This window comes from Microtus pennsylvanicus, chromosome 13, assembly GCF_037038515.1.
Source record: "Microtus pennsylvanicus isolate mMicPen1 chromosome 13, mMicPen1.hap1, whole genome shotgun sequence".
Taxonomy (NCBI): Eukaryota; Metazoa; Chordata; class Mammalia; order Rodentia; family Cricetidae; genus Microtus; species Microtus pennsylvanicus.
Genome location: NC_134591.1, coordinates 1,846,416 through 1,866,693, shown reverse-complemented (window position 1 = coordinate 1,866,693; position 20,278 = coordinate 1,846,416). Strand labels below are relative to the sequence as shown.

Below are 20,278 nucleotides of genomic sequence, written 5' to 3'. Positions count from 1 at the left end.
GCCAGTGGGAACCTTGGGCAACACTAAGTTGAGGCTGGAGGGAGCTGGTAGAGAGAGACCCCGGGAACTGAGGTCATCTGGACTGAGGGGCAAGCTGAAGTGCATACGTGAACGTGTATGAACTTCTCAGTATATAAATGTTTGTGTTGGAGCAAGGATGCTGGAAGAAAGGAGGGGTTAGTGGGAGTCAGGCTAGGGAGGCCTTTGGTCCTCAGCTCTCTAGAGAAGGGTAGCCAGTACCCGCGTGGGCCTGAGATATTATCTCTTGCTTGCAGCAGCTGCCTCAAGGACTGGCCTGAGATGGTAGTGGTGGCCACCAAGCTTTGGCAAGTATCACAATCCCCGGAGCATTCAGTCTTGGAAGTTCTGACTCCAGAGAGCTGAACTGAGAAGTCACAAGGTGACACCCTCTCTGGGAACTCACAGACCCAAAGCTCACAGTCCTGATGGCCTGACCACCCTCCTGCAAATCCCACGTCTATAGTATTGCTGGTGCTTACAAAGCTCAGAACGCTTTGGTTTGGTTTTAGTTTTTTGTTTGGTGTTGGTTGGTTTTGTTTTGTTTTGTTTTTTGAGACAGGGTTTCTCTGTGTAACAGCCCCAGCTGTTCTAGAACTTGCTCTGTAGACCAGGCTGGCCTCAAACTCACAGAGGTCTACCTGCCTCTGCCTCCCTGGTGCTGGGATTAAAGGCGTGCACCACCAAGCCTGGCTAAGAAGGCTTTGGAGGCCATATCCCAACTTGGTGTCACAGTAAGTTGGAATTCATTAGTAATGTCTGTCATGGCTGGGACTGGAGGTAGGTATGTCTGCCATGTGTCTGTCTGTGCTTCAGGAGTACCTTGTTCTAACCTTATCCTCAGTTTATCCTAAATGTATTTGACCTTCCAGGCCCTAATGGGGGCAACTTTTTCTAGGTTTTCTCAATGGTCCCAGGCCCTGGGGTCTCTCCTAAACTTTCAAATTTCTAAGTGTTGGTGCTCCCGCCTAGCCTCCTGCGGTTGTCATGACAACACTTTATTTAGCATTGCAAATGCACTTCAAGTAAAGAAGCAGAAGCAGGGCTCCCTGAGGGCTTCTTCCAAAGTGTGGCATTAGCCACGCCCTCAGGCCCAGGCTCTGCAGTTCATCCTTACCACTCAGAGACACAGAGGTAGGAAGTCCTACTTCTCAGGGAAGAAGAGCGGGTCTCAGAGGAGCTGGTGACTCACTCAAGGCCACACTACAGGGAAGGAATAGAACTTGGGCTCACACTGGCTGCTGGACATAAAGGCTACAGTGCGGTTTGTTCCATTAGGCCAAGTACCCAGCCCACGCAGAAAGCTCTTTCTTTCTCTTCCCCAGCTGACATCACCACCCTACCCCCACCCACACCACTTCTGCAGCCTCTGCTGTGGCACTGAAAACCGTAAACACTGATTGGCCTGTTTATAAACAAGGCAAAGAGCAGAGTTCTTAAGAGTTCTGGTCTTGGAATCAGGTTCTGATTCTGGTTCAGACACTTGTAAGTTATGTGATCTGGGTCAAGTCATAGAACCTCTCTGGGACTCAGATTTTTCATCTGTGAAATGGGCACGAAATACTCTCTAGTGCACAGAGCTATTGGGCAGATTAATGTGTTGGTGTGAATTGCTTAGAATAAACATGGGCCACCTTTGTCGTTAGCTAATAGATTTCTAGTCTGGCTAGGCCTGGACCAGATCAAAATCGTAATATTTCTTTGGAGGTGGGGGCGGCGGGGTATGTGTGGAGGTTAGGAGATAACCCTGGGCATCGGTCCTTGCCTTCTGCCTTGTTTGAGTCAGGGTCTTTTTCACTGTTTGCTGCTGGTACCAATCTAGATGACCTGAGAGTACCCATCATGCCTTAGGAGCATTGGGATTGCAGAGGTGCATTCCCTTACCTAGCTAATGTGGGTTCTGTGGAACCAATCAAGAGCTTCACCCACAGCCGTCTCCTGACAATAGCCCTGTAATACTTTATTTTTCCAGCTACTATCTCGAACCTTTAAACCCAAATGCACAATGTTCTGGGCCAAACCACACCTTCTCTGTCTTTGGTGGGGACCACCAGACAACCGATCTGGGAAACAGAACACCTGAGCATATGGCTTCTCCTTCTTGGTACCCCGAGGCCTTCCCACAGCTGCCAGAATCGCCATCCCCATCCCCATCGCCTGCCCTCCTCCCAGCTCCTCTTCTTACCTTCCTGTGCCCAGTGAAGAACAGGGAAAGGTGGTGCATGGAGCCTCCATTACGACCCAGTTCTTTTTTGAGGGTGCGGGGTGAAGGGATGGCCCAGGTGGAGGTGGTGCCCTCACCGTCAGAGCAGTGTAAGGTGGTGTCAGAGGAGAAGCAGGGCCCACGGGTCTCCTGCAGCAGGCTGCCCTCGCTGTGCGTCCGGCGCCGCAGCGAGTTCTGCACACGCAATGAGAGGCCCCCCTCAGCACCTTGACCAGTCTCAATCAGGCTGCTGCGTTTGGCCTCGCCAAGGTCCCCATAGTTGTCATCGCTGGTGTCCTCTTCCTCATCTTCCTCCACTTCTTCTGCCTCCTCTTCCTCACCAGAGCTGCCCCCATGGGCCCCGTCCTGTTGGCTGTAGGCACTATCCAGTCGGACCTCAGGGATCACAAAGTTAGGCCTGGAGGCTGGGGATGCAGCTGCCGTGGTTGCTGGTTGCTCCCCGGAGCTGATGGTCTGTCCATCAGGGACCTTCTCTGGCGGGGAGCCCTGGCTATGAGGAGACCCCTGAGACAACGGAAAGTTCTGGGCTGAAGCAGAGGGTTCTAGGATGACAGGCAGCTCTTGAGGGTCCTGGCAAGATGGAAGTTCTGTGGTTGGAGGAGATCCCTGGCATGGTGGGGAGTCCTTGCTTTTTGAGGTTTCTGAGTTTTGAGGGGGTTCTTGGCAGGTAGCTGTGTCTCTACTCGGTGGTGACTCTGGGCCAGGAGCTGCTTCTTGCCCTGTAGAAGGGTCCTTGCTGGGTGGGAGGTCTTGTCCCATAGGAAGCTCCTGGCTGGGAGAGGGGTCCTTGCTGGGTAGGAGGTCTTGTCCCAGAGGAAGCTCCTGGCTGGGAGAAGGGTCCTTGCTGGGTGGGAGGTCTTGTCCCACAGGAAGCTCCTGGCTGGGAGAGGGGTCCTTGCTGGGTGGGAGGTCTTGTCCCACAGGAAGCTCCTGGCTGGGAGAGGGGTCCTTGCTGGGTGGGAGGTCTTGTCCCACAGGAAGCTCCTGGCTGGGAGAGGGGTCCTTGCTGGGTGGGAGGTCTTGTCCCAGAGGAAGCTCCTGGCTGGGAGAGGGGTCCTTCCTGGGTGGGAGGTCTTGTCCCAGAGGAAGCTCCTGGCTGGGAGGGGCGTCTTTGGTGGGTGTAGGCTCCTTGGCACCTGGCCCCTTCCCCTCGTCCAGGGGCATCTCCTTCTCATCTGCCTCTGTCTCAAACATCTGCAGCACAGAAAGAAGAAGACAGGGGCTCAGAGGAGGGGCTCAGAAGAGGGGCTCAGAGGAGGGGCTCAGAGGAGGGGGATCAGAGGAGGGGCTCAGAAGAGGGGCTCAGAGGAGGGGCTCAGAGGAGGGGGCTCAGAGGAGGGGCTCAGAGGAGGGGCTCAGAAGAGGGGCTCAGAGGAGGGGCTCAGAGGAGGGGGCTCAGAGGAGGGGCTCAGAGGAGGGGCTCAGAAGAGGGGCTCAGAGGAGGGGCTCAGAGGAGGGGGCTCAGAGGAGGGGCTCAGAGATGCCAGAGTCTATGTCTGAGCCAGCATCACAGAAGCTGATGATACCAATACCAGAACCCCACAGTCAGTCTGAGAGCCAGACAGAAGCCCAAGACTCCCAGGGCTGGGCTGTAGGATCTTCTGCCTAGAAGTTTGCTCTGTGTACAGCATACTGGCTATCCAGGTGGGGATCACACCAGCCCAGACTCCCTCTCTTCTGCATGGGAAGCATCACTGTCCTTATTTGCCTCTGTGTGTAAAGGGGACAGCAGACAGCCTCAGCCTTCATGAAGCAGAACCAAACCCAAGCCACCAAGCCACCATGTTCTCAACATGGGGAACAATCTTGAGTCTCACCAGAGGGTCACTGTACCAGAAACAACAACTAAAAAACAAGAATCTAAGTGAATCATTCAAACAAGAATTTGCTCTAAATGTTATGTATATATTTGAAACCTGTCAACTGGATGAAAATCAGAGCTTTCAAACTCTGTCCAACACCTGGAATGATCAGATGCCACAGGCACACAGAACCTCACTGAAGGCTTATCCACCTGATAACCTCAGAAATTTAAAAGGAGGGAGGGAGGAAGGGAGGAAGGAAGGAAGGAAGGAAGGAAGGAAGGAAGGAAGGAAGGAAGGAAGGAGGGAGGGAGGGAGGGAGGGAAAGGGGGAGGGAGAGAGGGAGGGAGGGAGGGAGGAGGGAGGGAGGAAGGGAGGGAGGAAGGGAGGGAGGAAAAGGAAGGAAGGGAGGGAAGGAGGGGAGGGAGGGAGGAGAGAGGGAGGGAGGGAAGAAGGAAGGAAGGGAGGGAGGGAGGGAGGGAGGGAGGAGTGGAAAAGACATAAAAGGCATCATTTCCTGCCTCATACACAATGGAAGGGGCCCTGCAAACTCTTACAGGCTTCTGACAGTAGGATACATTTGCAAAGAAAGACACTGGCCCCTAATATGACTGTAAGATGTTTCTGTCTCAGAGGAAGCAGTGTCCAGAGAACATAGGGAATGTCAAGTCTCACTGTCCCCAGTGCTGCAGGCACACACAGAGGGAAGCAGGCCTCAGGCCTGGGTGAGGCCTGGCTGTCCGCAAGAGCTTGGAATGCAGCAGCTAGACCTACTTAGAGCCTAGTTTTCATTCTTTAAACAACCACATCTACACAAAACTAATGAAAGAGGAAACAACATGCACACATACACACACCCTAGGAAGCTTTAGCACATGGGAATGTATGTTCAGAACACACTGGTACAGAGCCGCAACAGAAGGTAGCCCAACATAGGAGTTCTGACCTTTTGCTACAGAGATCATGCCGGCCATCAGATGGACAAGGAATCTAAGCCCCCAGAGCAATGCCCTAACCACTATTGCCCAGCTTCCCGGGGACAAAAAGGCCATGCCTGAAGACGGTAAGCACAGTGAAGTTCCAGCTAGGCCTCTCTGATTCTGGATTGCTTCAGCGTGCTGTACACTGAGGTCAGGGGTCACACTGACACCAGGGTGCATCAGGGCGAATGGGAAGCTGCCCTGTGGCAGGAGCCCACACCTAGATGCTGTACACTGAGGTCAGGGGTCACCAGGGAGCATCAGAGCAGATGGGAAGGCGCCCTGTGGTGGGAGCCCACACCTAGATGCTGTACACTGAGGTCAGGGGTCACCAGGGAGCATCAGAGCAGATGGGAAGGCGCCCTGTGGTGGGAGCCCACACCTAGATGCTGTACACTGAGGTCAGGGGTCACCAGCGAGCATCAGAGCAGATGGGAAGGCGCCCTGTGGCACCAGTGACTCTATGGGGGTTCCTTCCCTGGAGAAACATGGAGCCAGCCAGGAGGTGACCCCCCCCCCAGGGATCCCTTAGAATCTAAAGCATTAGGCATCCTAAATTCACATAGCTTTGACCAGAGGCTCTCAACTTGTGGGTCACGACCACTTTGGGGTCGCAGGGGTCACCTAAGGCCATTGGAAAACACATATTTCCGATACACTTAGGAAGGCTGCCCCTCTATTCATCTCCAGGAAGGTCCGCCCACACCCAAAACTGTACTAAAAGACACAGCAGTGGGAAAGTTGAGAACCACGGGCTCAGTTCACAGAGGGGCCAGGTAGAGCCAGTCACTGGCTGCCAAGTATTCACTTTTGAAATGGACTGTCCACTACAAGTAAGTCACAAACCAGGAGAAAACACCGGAGAGAGCTACAGAATAGGAGTGTGCTGATGGTGGACACAGTGTTAACCACAGATCCAGAGGGAAATTCTGAATTCAAAGCATGTCTTCCCTACAAAACTGCAGAAACAACCAAACATCCAGAATCAAGGTTTGTCTTTTATGGGTACCAAGCCTCCTACTCCAGAATGCCAAAAAACTCGAGCTGAGCTTCAGCCTCTCCAGGCTGTTCCCAAGTAGAGAGACCATCCAGGGAGAGACAGGATTCCTGAGGGTCCCGCCTCAATGACTGACCCAAAGCGACCTTGTACAATTTTGAGGCAAGGCTGGGGCCAGGGCCCAAATCTGGCTTTACTCTTTGCATATATGCCTCTAACTGCAGCATGATCCCAAACCCATCGCTGCATCAGAAAAAGGAAATTCTCCTGCAGCAAGCTCATGGTACCCCCCCCCCCCCAACACACACCCATCGCTGCCTCACTTCCGCCATTACCCAACCTCCACCTGCCTCCTACAGTCCTGGAGAGAGGTGAAGGAAGCAGCTGCTGGGTGCCCTCCAGGCCTATTACAGAATGCCACTAACAGCGGAGTCAGGTGAATTTCCCCTTTCCTGGGGGCCTAGGGGGAGGGCCTGGGCTTGTCCCGCAGTGCCTGTGAGCAGAGCCCGCCCTGTCCCCTTAGGGAAAGTGCAGCAACAAGTCCTAAACCAGAAATGCAAGTCAGCCTGCCTCTGTCAACTCAGCCCTAGTCTGGGGCCAAACCAAACAAAACCAGGAGGGGAAGTGCTGCCGCAGCAGGGGTGCCTGTCCCCAGAGGGCTCTACCCTGAGGGATGGGAGGGCTTTCAGGGATGGTTCTGTGCTACACAGTCTAGACCAGGAGGCACTGACAGAATGGTCTCCTGTAAGAGATGGGGAGCAGACTCCTGTCTCCTGTCCCGGGCCTCTCACACACAAGGTGGGGTCTAGGGAGAGAGGGAGCAGGCTGTGAGCATTCCCAAGGCCCATCCACACAGTGCTTTGCATACAGGGCCCGGAATGCTTCCTTCTGTGCCAAGCTCCCAGGCACCATCTGTGTGTACAGTGACCACCGTGGGCAGCTTTGGTCAGGCCAGTGTTCCCAGGAGAGAAGCTTACAGTGTTAAATGGCAGGAGGGGATTCAAAGAGCAAAAGAGGCAGGTCTCAGGGTAAATTGCAGGTGTGGGCTGTCCTGTCAGAGCAGTGCCAGGAGGACATGGGGCAGGACACAGGCATGCGAGGGCAGCAGGCTGGGGTGACAAGAATCCAGAGAGGGTGCACAGGGAGACTTGCCTGGTATGTCAGGGCACGAGGTCCCAAGCACCACAGGCTGCTGCTGCCCATCCCCACCCCCACCCCAGAGTGTCCATATCCCCCTGGTCTCTATCCCTCCATCCATCACTTCTTTGGCTAGGCTGGAGCAGGGTCAATTCTGTCTTTGTCTCGCCTGCTTGCAGCCACAGGAAATGAGCCATGATCTCTAAATGGAGCCATTGCCCAGGGCCTAATCAAATCCTCTCCCAAATGTAATCCAGAGCTTGTAGCAGGCTGAGGAAGGGTGGCATCGATGATGCCGTGGCCGCTGACCTCGGAACCCCACCAGCGACGAGGTCTCAGGGGTCGCTGTGGGCTGCTGGAGATGATCTGCCCAGTACCCCACAGCCTCTGACTTTAGAGCCATCCCTGTGGACCCCACAGGTGACCTGGGGTTCTCACGCTGATGATTCATTGGCTCCATTGTGTGCCAGGCATAGCAGATGCCCTCAGAAACCACTCCCAGCACAGCCCCACTGCTGGTGTCTGCCTCCATCGCAGGGTGGCCCTCACAAGTCAGAAGGGTTCAGAACAAGCTCTGGTTGGAAAGCAGGGAGACTGGGGTTCTCTCCCCCTCATTTGTTAACTGTGGGATCTCTGGCTACCTGTTTTTCTCTGCCATGGTGCAAAGAGGCCACAGAAAGTGTTCTTGGAGCCAAGAAGCTCTCCAAAACTCGGAGAGGCCCTCAGAAATCCTGCCAGGCTACAGACTTTTGTGCTGGGTTGTCTCTTTAAGGACTTTGGGTCCATAGGCCTCCAGTTTCTGGGTCTCTGGCTCCATATTGACTTCCACAAACCTTAGACACTTGACCCATACCGAGATCCCTCTATCCAGCCTCAGCCCGTCCTCTAGGACTGGTTTCTAGACACAGAACCTGGAGCCCAACAGTGCCTTTGCCACCAGCTTAGCCCTCCACATCATTGTCTTCCAGCCCCCAATTCAGCAGCACAGTCAAAGTCTGGGAGGACAATGGCTAGCAAGCCCTCACACTGGTGGCAGCTTTGGATACTGAGCCTGCTTCATTCTTTCTGGTTTAGAGACCCTAGGCTTAGGGGTTCTGTGTCTTTATTTCCTCAGCTATAATAAAGGATTATGAACAACTTTATTGCTGGGCAGTGGTGGCACACACCTTTAATCCCAGCACTCGGGAAGCAGGGGCAAGCTGATCTCTGTGAGTTTGAGGTCAGCCTGGTCTACAAGACTTAGTTCCAGGACAGGCTCCAAAACTACAGAAAAACCAAAAGAAGGAGGAGGAGGAGGAGGAGGAGGAGGAGGAGGAGGAGGAGGAGGAGGAAGAGGAGGAGGAGGAGGAGGAGGAGGAGGAGAAGAAGAAGAAGAAGAAGAAGAAGAAGAAGAAGAAGAAGAAGAAGAAGAAGAAGAAGAAGAAGAAGAAGAACTGCTTAACCATGATGCTGCTAAGAAAAATTAGGTATCATGTGTCCAGAGTTCCACACTATGACGCCACCTAAGTAGCCAGTAAACGGTAGCCATGACCACCTCCAACACTGCTTGCCCTGGAACTTACCTGTAGACTTCCTCTGACTGGTCCACTGAGCCCTGCTCGGCTCCATCACAGGCTACTCTGCCTGTTCCAGGTCCCTCATCTTAGCCCTGCACCTCCATCACATACCACCCCATCGAGAACACCCTCCTCCACAGGTGGCTTTCACCCACGTCCCAAGAGGAACTCACAGGCTGGAGGGAAGGACAGTCATCCACCATGCTGTCACTCCACAGCCTGCAGACGTAAAGAAGGGCTCCGTCCTGTGTGAGGAGGACCAGGTCACCAGGAGGCCCTTGCTGGTGGCACAAAGGACAGGGAAGGTTCACTCAAAGGAGGCATACCACACACCTTACTGGAAAGGAGTGGTACTGGGGGGTGCACCTGCATGTAGTTTAGGGATGGAGCTGAAGACCACTTTCTGGAAATCAGTCAGCTTCATTAGCATCTTGTGACCCTGACTGGATGCATTCTGAGTTCACTCCTCCCCTGGGGCCCCCGTGTGAGGTCACCACCGGTGGCACAGAGTCCTGCATGTCATTCTCTGGTGTGGATCTTCCACCACCACCTCAACCCAAACCTGGGCCCAAGCCCCAAATCCTCAGGATGGTCCCTCATCAAACCTCAGGCAACCTCAAGCAAGCTGAACCCAGGGGACAAACAGCAAAGCAGGACATGATATGCTCTCTGTTTAATTCCTCAAACTGCTAGGGAAAAAAAGCTTATTGATTTTTTTTTTTTAAAAAAAGAATCTTTCCACTTTTCCACATCGTTAACCCCATCCAAACTGTGTGGCCCTCCCAAAGGCAGCGCAGGTTCCTCAGGCCATACTTTGTGCTGTGCTGGAAGAAAACTGTCTTTTGGAAGTCTGAACTTAACCACTTCTTTGTTTAGAACTCTCATGTGACTCCCCAGTGCCTCTCCAAGTCCAAACTGTAGCCCCGAAAGATGTTATGAGCTCTGTCAGATCTCCACCTCCATGCCAGGACCCGGTCATACTTCCCTAGTGGTCAGGACCAGGCCCTGGCACATTCCTTCTCCCCCATCCCCTAGAGTAACTCAGAAAATGCTTACAGAGCCCAGTCATGTGCCAAGGCTTGGGCCAGGCACTGGAGCCAAACAGCAGCAAAAGACATGCCTGCCTTAGAGACTGGAATGAAGAGCAGGCCAACCTCGTGCCACCCCAGCCTTGCCCCAGGGGCTGTGGGAGCTGAGGTAGCAAGAAAGGCAGGTGAGGCTCATGGAGGAGGAGACGAGGGCAGGCAGAGGATGGAGACTCCAGCGCAGACTGCTGGAGAAGGCCCTGTTCTTTGCCGGGGCCGGGCTTTGGGTGTGCCGGGGAGTACCAACCTTACTGTGAAATAGCACTCGGATCATGGGGCCATGTCCTAGCCCTCTCACCCTCTCCCCTCAGAATTTCCTCTACTTATTTGCTTTCTGATCTTGGACAAGTCACTGGGCCTCTGAATCTGTTCATTTTCCGAGTGCTGCCAATGGTCCTGACCCCCTAGTGAACAACTCCCAGTCCCACTGTCACCATTGCTATTCATTTCCACTATTTCTAGGCCCGCCTTCCTTGCCCCTCCAGAGCTAAGCAGACAGTTCTCAGAGTAAGGTTCTGTCTCCTGCGCGCACCTAGACCTTGCCCCGCGGAGCCACCACCAGATCTCCAAGGTCTCCAGGGGCAGCACAGATCTCCTCCCATCCCTTTTTCATCCCCTCCTGAGAGCCCTGCCCACCTCTCTTACCTACCTCTGAGTTTCCATGCCCCTGAGGCAGGGCCCTGGTCCTTCCCCCAAGTCTCTCCCTCTAGAGACCTGGCACCTTCAGGGCAGGGGTAGATCTTGTTGGTCTTAGCTCCGCGGCCTAACGCAGGCCTTGGCATGTGCTGGGCTCTGAAGGCATCTGCTGAGCCACTCTGAGGAGTGAGGGTAGGAAGTGAGCCAGGGCTTCAATCCTCATGAGCCAAAGCAGGGCCTGCCTGACCACAAAGACAGCACAGGGAAGGCTGGCAAGGGAGCCTGGAGTTACCACCTAGAGCCCTTCAGCCAGGGCATCTCACAAGAACACACAGGAGGAGGATCTGAGGCGGTAGAGCTATTAGCATGCACTCACATGTATACACAAACACACAGAGACACATGCACATACATGTGCACACACACACAGACACACACATGCCCTTCAAAGCCTTCTCTTTCTGATGTTCCATCATGGTCTTTCCTGACTGCTTTTACTTCCTTCCTTTCCTCCTCCCTCCTTCCAAGGATTCCCCCAGAGTGCCCATGGGGAAGAAACTGTGCTGGGCAATAGCAAGCAATGTCACAGGTAGGGCCTGCCCTTGCTCCAAGTGACTGGGCACAGGAGGGCAGGAATCTGAGTCAAATGTGAGTGACGTAGGAGTGTGGTTTACAATGCCACATACCTAGAGATCCTCGCAAACCAGTTCCTTCCCAGATCCACTGCAAATAAGGCTTTCCTATACCATCCTATGCTAGGTTTATCAACCCGGAACCAAAAAGCTCTGCTGGGCCAAGAAGACCCAGGGAAGGGCACAAATACAACTGTGGTCCTGAGGCTGGCAACCGAGACTAGGTAGGGAAGCTGGGGTTGACGTCCATCTCCTAGCCATGTGCCCAAGCTAGTGTGCCACAGTGGGGTAGGAGGACGGAGGGCCGGTGCACAGCAGTGGGGTGCACACACAGTGGGGTAGGAGGACGGTGCACAGCAGTGGGGTGCACACACAGTGGGGTAGGAGGACGGTGCACAGCAGTGGGGTGCACACACAGTGGGGTAGGAGGACGGAGGGCCGGTGCACAGCAGTGTGCAGCACGTGGTGGTACTCTCTGCTTACAGGTGGGCACCATGGGCCAAGCCCAAACTACACTTCACTGAGCAGTAAACTTAGTGAACGGGAGCACTCTGAAAGCTAGAAATGATGGGACAGAAGTCATTGTGGTGAAGAAGGGGGACAAACCAGGGTTGGAATCCCATCTCCAGCACATTTGAGATCATGTGCAGCCTGCTTTAAAGGCAGGGTTGCTTTATGTGAAGCATAGTGACTCAAACGCCAAGTCCCCACATCCCAGCACACGGGTGCTCAGGGAGCACCTACAAACACCGCATTCATATTCTTAGACCTGTGGGGATCACAGTCACAGACACTGTCAGCTCACACATCATGGGTGCTCAGGGAGCATCTACAAACACCGCATTCATATTCTTAGACCTGTGGGGATCACAGTCACAGACACTGTCAGCTCACACATCACGGGTGCTCAGGGAGCACCTACAAACACCGCATTCATATTCTTAGACCTGTGGGGATCACCGTCACAGACAGTCAGCTCACACCCCTGCATTTAGTTCTGGGACAGAACACTAAACACACTTTGTTCCTTAAAACAGCCTAGGAGTATTACAGCTGCTTAGCTCAAGGCAGGAAACTGAGGCCTGTACCAAAGGCCTCAGAACCACAGGATGGGGTCGGCCTATACCCCTAGCCTTCTCTTGAGTTCAGTCATTTGGGCTCCTTTGAGACCTAGGCCAAGCCTCTCCTCTCCTGGGCATGACTAGGATCTGCCCACTCAGAGGGGTAAGATCTTGACCTGATGCATGGCTAGGCTTCAGTAAGGACCAAAAAAGGAGGAAAAGCAGATCCACCCTCCATCTTCAGAGTCTGTGGTGCTGGGGGCCCTGGTGACTAATATTGGAAGTGATGGAAGGCCTGAGATTCACAACTGTAAGTTAGACTCAGCTGCAGCCATGCAGATCAAGGTTACCTTGACAGGCTCAGGCAGGCCACTGAGTCCCAACTGCACCCTCTCTGGGAGGGGTGATGCTGGGCTGGGTTTGGTTGGGTCTGCTCCAAACCCATCTTCCAGTATCCAGTCATGGGACTTTTACCCCTCAGTCTCACACAGACCTGAGCAAATCCTTCTCACCCCTAGAGACGGCTAAATCTGCTGATGCTCTTGTGTGCTCTCTCTTCCCACAGACATGGCCACTAAGGCATCTCCTCTCCCCAGCTCCCAGCGCGCCCGCAGCCGCATGCTCTCTCAGGCACTCGGCACCTGCGCTGGAACCGTCACTCATGCCAGAATGCCTCCCCATCGACCTGAAAAGCTGTGTTCATCCTTCCAGAGCGCAGTACCCCCGGCCACAGGTCTGCATCTGGGTGACAATGTCTCACAGTGAGAAAGGATTATCTTTTTGATAAGTTAAGCATCTCCTCTGGAGATGAATCTGGACTTCTGCATCACACTGTGCAGAAAAATCTGTTCAGACGGGTTTCAGGTCTAAATATGTAACATAAAACGCTTTAAAACTTCAGAAGGCCTACCATATCTGCAGGATTTATGTCTGCAGAATAAGCCAACCACAGGTTGAAATTTTTTTTATAAAAAGAGTTTCATCTACAGTGAAAATGTATAGACTCTTCTTCTTTGTCATTATCTGTAGCAGAACTCCTGCCGGCCTGGCAGGAGAGTTAGAAACAACCCTGGCCCGGCTCCAGAGTTAGCACCTAGCCCTGATCCATACTTGGTTTAGCAGATACCTTTTGTCGTCGTTTTGAATCTTGTCTGATAGTTTCCCGAGGATGCAAAGCCTATGCAAAACTTGGTTTGAGGAAACCTGAAAAACTGTGGTACCTAATGAATCGAGAATTTGCACTTGACTGTACTTTTGGAAGCTTCATTCAGGTTGTGTTGAGCATATGGAAATCAACTGGCTTAACTGTGAATATGGAAAAAATAAAAATGTCCGGGGCAAAGGGAAAGGCTTCCATCCATCGAGGCCGGAGACCCCTCTAGTCGCAAAAGGCTAAGTTTATTCTCAAGGTGTCCCTGAGACACCATTCCACAGACTTGTGTGAGCCCACACCCATGCCACGGCATCCGAGACAATTATCCTCAAAACAATATAACATTAACTCTGATAACTAAACCTACTGATGTGTACACAGATAGAGGTAACCAATGCCACCTAGAATTCATATGGTATTGGGTTTTACTTATTAATATTTTTTGTTATTTTGAATGTGTACATGTGTGATGTAAGTGGACACACATGATTTGGGGTGAGCATTCATGTGTGGGTGTGTGGACGATCAAGGTTGACATTATTATTGTCTCCTCAGTTGTTCCCCCACTTTATTTATCAAGGCAGGGTCTCTTTCTGAACTCGGAGCCCATTTAAAAAAAAAAGCAACAGATTAATCTGTTTAAAATTGAGACCCTCTTTTCTTCAAATATTCCCTGACAAGAATAAGAAGGTAAGCCCCAGACTAGGAAACATATTCTCAGTGTGTTTAGCCAATAAGGAACACACATCTGGAATATTTTTTTAAGCTCTCACAAACCTGGGGGGAAAGGGGGAAGACATGATCCAGTAGGAAAGTGAGGAAAAGGCTTGAACAGATACTTGCCAGCGGTTACCCAAATGAGCAGTTAGCATATGTAAAGACCCACGACCTAATGAGTCATCAAGGAAATGTAAATTAAGAAGATAATTAGACATCACCATATCTGATATGAATAGTGTTGCAGAGACAAGGGCAACAGGTGCTGTCATATGTGGCGCCACGCCGAGGGAATCGATGGCATCTGCCCAGCTAATTATATACCGCTCTGTGAGTCAGTTATTGTACAGTATAGGAATGTCTAAGAAAGATGGACGAGCTTCAAAAGACGTTCAAGGAGGCCCTTGCAACACTTACTCACAACATTGCTAAATATAGAATAAGGGGTAAACTGAGGTACACATCTAGGGAAAGACAGTAAATAGTAATAGAATGAACAAAATAAAACTTGAGACATGTTGCTGAGTCGTCTGCATGAAAGAGCATGGACTCAAGGCCCCGCTTATCCAAAGCGCATGGTAGGAAGCAGAGAGAGACAGGACCGCAGTGACGGAGGGCACGCCGAAACATTTCTTGTGCACTGGACGGGATGTTTTCTGTCTGACCCGAATGGTGTGCTCATTTGGTGAAGACTCATGGGCTGTGTTCTTCTCATCCTTCTCTAGAAGGATCCAGGCTTAGAGTTACAGAGCCATCAACAGTGTCTTCTCTGCTGGAGACAGCAGATCCTTCCCCGTGAGCTCCCCACCTTTACTACACCTCTCTAACACATTCCAACTACCTTCTCCAAAAAGCTGCTGCCTGCACCCCCCATCACCTTCTGTGGCAGTGCCCCCATCCTAGGCACCTCATCTCCATGGCTGTATTTAGCAACAGCCACCTATGAGATAAGACATCTGGTCTTCCGTGAGATGACCTGGAATCCATAGGCATGATTCCTCCTCATCTCATTTGACAACTGCCAGAGGAACCGCAGGCAGGAGCGATACATACTGTGAAGTGAGGCCACTGCCTTGAAGTCCCTATAAGTCACATGAGACCACCTCTAGAGATGAGAAGGAGCATGTGGCTGGGCTGGAGGGTAATCTGTACATAGAGGCAGAAATCGTACCTCTGAAGAAATGAGGTGGGAAAACTAGGATGGACAGGAATGCATGCGCATGATCAGACAGCCTCACTGCTGTAGGGAGCTCCACTGAGGCTCCAGGAGACACCCGAAGAGATCACCAACACACCCATCTCACCACCCCTTACCTACCCAGACAGAGCCTTTTATGTTGATGCTTCCAAGACCCAGAAAGAGTGTTACACAGGGAAATTAACAGGATTGACAGAAAAAGGAGAGTAGAATGGGAGAAAAAGAGAGGGGATTGGTAGAGGGGGGGAGGAAGAGGGGATTGGTGAGGGGAGGGGATTGGTGGGGGGGAGGAAGAGGGGATTGGTAGAGGGGGGAGGAAGAGGGGATTGGTGGGGGAGAGGAAGAAGGGATTGGTGGGGGGGAAGAGGGGATTGGTAGGGGGGGAGGAAGAGGGGATTGGTGGGGGGGAGGAAGAGGGGATTGGTAGGGGGGAGGAAGAGGGGATTAGTAGAGGGGGGAGGAAGAGGGAATTGGTGGGGGGGAGGAAGAGGCAATTGGTGGGAAGGAGGAAGAGGGGATTAGTAGAGGGGGAGAAAGAAGGGATTGGTAGAGGGGGGGAGGAAGAGGGGATTGGTAGAGGGGGGGAGGAAGAGGGGATTGGTAGAGGGGGGGAGGAAGAGGGGATTGGTGGGGGGGAAGAGGGGATTGGTAGGGGGGGAGGAAGAGGGGATTGGTAGGGGGGAGGAAGAGGGGATTGGTAGGGGGGAGGAAGAGGGGATTAGTAGAGGGGGGAGGAAGAGGGAATTGGTGGGGGGGAGGAAGAGGCGATTGGTGGGAAGGAGGAAGAGGGGATTAGTAGAGGGGGAGGAAGAGGGGATTGGTAGAGGGGGGAGGAAGAGGGGATTGGTAGAGGGGGGGAGGAAGAGGGGATTGGTAGAGGGGAGGAAGAGGGGATTGGTAGGGGGGGAAGAGGGGATTGGTAGGGGGGAGGAAGAGGGGATTGGTAGGGGGGGAGGAAGAGGGGATTGGTAGGGGGGGAGGAAGAGGGATTAGTGGAGGGGGGAGGAAGAGGGAATTGGTGGGGGGGAGGAAGAGGCAATTGGTGGGAAGGAGGAAGAGGGGATTAGTAGAGGGGGAGGAAGAGGGGATAGGTAGAGGGGGGGAGGAAGAGGGGATTGGTAGAGGGGGGGAGGAAGAGGGAATTGGTGGGAAGGAGGAAGAGGGGATTGGTGGGAAGGAGGAAGAGGGGATTGGTGGGGGGGAAGAGGGGATTGGTAGAGGGGGGAGGAAGAGGGGATTGGTAGAGGGGGGGAGGAAGAGGGGATTGGTAGAGGGGGAGGAAGAGGGGATTGGTAGAGGGGGGAAGAGGGGATTGGTAGAGGGGGGGAGGAAGAGGGAATTGGTAGAGGGGGGAGGAAGAGGGGATTGGTAGAGGGGGGAGGAAGAGGGGATTAGTAGAGGGGGGAGGAAGAGGGGATTGGTGGGAAGGAGGAAGAGGGGATTGGTAGAGGGGGGAGGAAGAGGGGATTGGTAGAGGGGGGAGGAAGAGGGGATTGGTAGAGGGGGGAGGAAGAGGGGATTGGTAGAGGGGGGAGGGACAGAAGAAGAGAGGCAAAAAGAACAGAACCAAGTTGCTATTTGGACCAACTGGGAACTCTGTCAATTACAGTCTCTTCAGGGAAATGTTCATGTCCTGACTGGACACCAGTTACAATCCATGGCAGCATCTACTCTATGGCTCCTTCCCTAACCTCCTCTAGTTTTGTTTCAAGGTTCCAGCCAGATATTCAGCTCTTTGAGGCTCTGCCCAGCCTTTTCTCTGTCCCTCTTCATGTCCGCTCACCCTCTGCCACCTATCTCTAGGTTCTGTTATCAGACCAAGGCTAACATGCCAACAAACGACAGCGCAGATGGTGAGTGCTCCTTCCTCCCTCTAATCCCTGTAACTCACCACACAGCGCAGAGGGTGAGTGCTCCTCCCTCCCTCTAATCCCTGTAACTCACCACCCAGCGCAGAGGGTGAGTGCTCCTCCCTCCCTCTAATCCCTGTAACTCACCACACAGCGCAGAGGGTGAGTGCTCCTCCCTCCCTCTAATCCCTGTAACTCACCACACAGCGCAGAGGGTGAGTGCTCCTCCCTCCCTCTAATCCCTGTAACTCACCACACAGCGCAGAGGGTGAGTGCTCCTCCCTCCCTCTAATCCCTGTAACTCACCACACAGTGCAGAGGGTGAGTGCTCCTCCCTCCCTCTAATCCCTGTAACTCACCACACAGCGCAGAGGGTGAGTGCTCCTCCCTCCCTCTAATCCCTGTAACTCACCACACAGCGCAGAGGGTGAGTGCTCCTCCCTCCCTCCAATCCCTGTAACTCACCACACAGTGCAGAGGGTGAGTGCTCCTCCCTCCAATCCCTGTAACTCACCACACAGCGCAGAGGGTGAGTGCTCCTCCCTCCCTCTAATCCCTGTAACTCACCACACAGCGCAGAGGGTGAGTGCTCCTCCCTCTAATCCCTGTAACTCACCACACAGCGCAGAGGGTGAGTGCTCCTCCCTCCCTCTAATCCCTGTAACTCACCACACAGCGAAGATGGTGAGTGCTCCTCCCTCCCTCTAATCCCTGTAACTCACCACACAGCCCATTTCCCTAAGTTGGGAGCCTGGGTGGCAGCAGCTTGGGCAGACTGGGGTAGAGGGTACACCTGGCAGCTCTCCACACATCCATTCCTTAGTACCCAGACCTTCTGATTTCCCGAGTGGCTGGCAGTGCATTCCCCCTCCACCCCACTCTGCTCACTAGTAAAGTGGGACAGAGCAGGGTGGGGGGAGACAGGCATCAGCTCCCTGGGACTGAGCCCAGAGGGCCTGCTGTGGGTGGCTCCAGCCTCCCTGGACTTAGGGGATGAGCCATAAGAAGCCTTGTTTATCCCTGGGAGGAATGATGGTTTTCCCTGAGCAATGACATCTTGGAAACAGACAGGCTCCACAAACAACAAACCTCCCAGCAGGGGCCTGGTTGCAGCTTGCATGAGAAGGCTTCTACCTCAGAGGCGCCTGAGTAAGGCACAATGAGGTCAGAGGCTGCTTCTAAACTGAGCCTTGTCTTGACCCTGACTCTTGAACCTAGATCTGCAGGGAACCAGAGAATCCAATGGTGGAAATGTGCCTAGCAATATCTGATCCAGTCCCTGGCTGCTCCCAAAGGGGAACTAAGCTAGAAACATAGGTGAATCTCCCTAAGGTGCACTGAGCAGGTAGGAGACACAGCTGGGTCTCCTGGACCTCTTCTACCACATACATTGATTTTCCAGAGGTCAGCAAGCTCAATCAGTAAGCCCAGGGGTCCAAAAGGAGTGTGTTGCTGGGGAGTCTAAAAGAGAGAGAGAGAGTGCTCCAGGATGAAACCCATATACCCTGAGATACAATGCAATGGGGAGAGACATGGACTGAGCAACCAGATCCATGTAACCTTGGGTGAACGTTTCCTTTCTGTCTCAATTCCTTCTCTATTCAAAAGGTAAACAGACTCCAGCAGCTCCAGAGACTCAGAGACCAAATAGGAAGCAGCATTTAAACTCCCCAGGGATCTGACTGGGCATGGGCTTACCCACTCTAGGCATGCCTCTTCTGAGAGCCAGGCAGACCCCTGGCAGATCTAGCCCAAGCAATGACCATTCCAAAGTGGTCCAAGAAGCTGAGCTCCAAGCCTCTGTAGTTTGTGCAAAGGACAAGGCATGACTGTTACCATGGGTCCATCCAGGGCTGTACCTTCTACCATCGACGGCGGGGCTACAGTACGGACACCACCAGCACCGTAAGACCCCTGAATAGGCTCTTTCTATGGCATTAGGCAGGCTTAAGTAAAAGTTCTCCCTGCCTCACTTCCCACCAAACCCAGCCTTCAGCTCCTTGGCCCTCCGTATCTGCACATGTGTAGAGACTAAGGCTCCTCCTAAGCAGCCAGGTCCTTTCCTGGCTGTGTCCACTCTCTTGTCAGTCACAGAGACAGGATGAACAGTCTGAGTTGACCTGGACATCAGAGCATGGCCTTCAGGGGAAACAAAACACCCTAGCTCACCAGGGCATCTCAACACCCTTCTCCAACCACGCCCTGGGAGAAAGCTGGGTTCGTGGGTGACTAAGAGATGAATAAAATCCACATCATGCATAAATAGGACACAAGCAGCCACCGGAGATGCTACCACCAGTAGACAGACGTATTCACTCCAGGTATGGAAGTTAGGTGAGATTAAGATCTAGAGAGAACAGAAAAGAGGGGCTTTCTTGGCCAATGAGACAGCATGCATGAAAACCGGGAAGGCAGCTACATTCATTGATACTAATACCTTTAATCAGGAGCCTGATGGACCAGCCTGGCTTAAAGCCCTGGAGAATTCCCGACAGGGTGTCACTGTCTCAATGGCCTCCATCCTCACTATGTTCCTGTTTCTCAGATGCCAGGCTGGGCCTGAGTTGCCCTCACACTGCAACTTGGCTCCCTAGAGGCTCCCCGCCCTGGGCTAAACCATGCCACATGCTAGGGCTGAGGAAGAGGGGAGGTGGCCTGGGTGGAAACTTTGACTCTGGCTGAGATCCTGCCAGCATCAGAGGAGCAAGCTGCTGCAGCTCTTGCATTGGTGGTGTGCAACCACTCCAGTCACCCGAACAAGGAGCAAAGTGCCCACAGTATAAGCCAGAGACCGCCTAGATGGGAAATACTTCTCCAGAGTTGCTGAGGGGCCTGGTGGCTAAGTCTTGAGCAAATAATGCCAGACTCAAGTGGGATCCTGTAGCTCGGGGCTAGGTAATGGCTTCTCTTGTGTCCTGTCCTGCCCTCACTGTTCTGGGAGGCAGAGGTCCTTCCTCCTTCCTGATTTGGCTCAGTCATAGACCTGCTGCTTGAACTTAGTCAAGGCTTCTCCTCTCTCTGGACTCAGGATCCCATTCTAGCCCAAGACTTGGGGTTCCTTTGGGACAAGAGTAAAGACATGAACCCTCCAAGTTGAGAGCAGATTTGGTCTCTGACTACTCACAGGGGTTAGCTCTGAGAGTGACTGGGTCTCAGCTGGAGCCATGGAAGCAGGTGCAGGCTCTTCCCTTGGCAGGATAGGGAGGTGGCTTTGAGCTCATGGGGCATACAG

At 53.2% G+C, this 20,278-nt stretch overlaps 1 protein-coding gene across 9 annotated transcripts in view; it reads right to left on the bottom strand.

The window, feature by feature from the left end:
- The window catches only part of Rgs3 (regulator of G protein signaling 3), a 127,288-nt gene that overhangs the window by 9,695 nt on the left and 97,315 nt on the right, over positions 1-20,278 (bottom strand). For 8 of the 9 annotated variants that reach the window (XM_075946883.1, XM_075946887.1, XM_075946886.1 and 5 more), the window contains one exon: positions 2,204-3,436. In XM_075946883.1, coding sequence (XP_075802998.1) covers positions 2,204-3,436 — 1,233 coding nt within the window. Of the gene's footprint in view, positions 1-2,203; positions 3,437-19,483; positions 19,602-20,278 lie in introns of those variants that run through there. The other variant, XM_075946890.1, reaches the window with a different exon arrangement.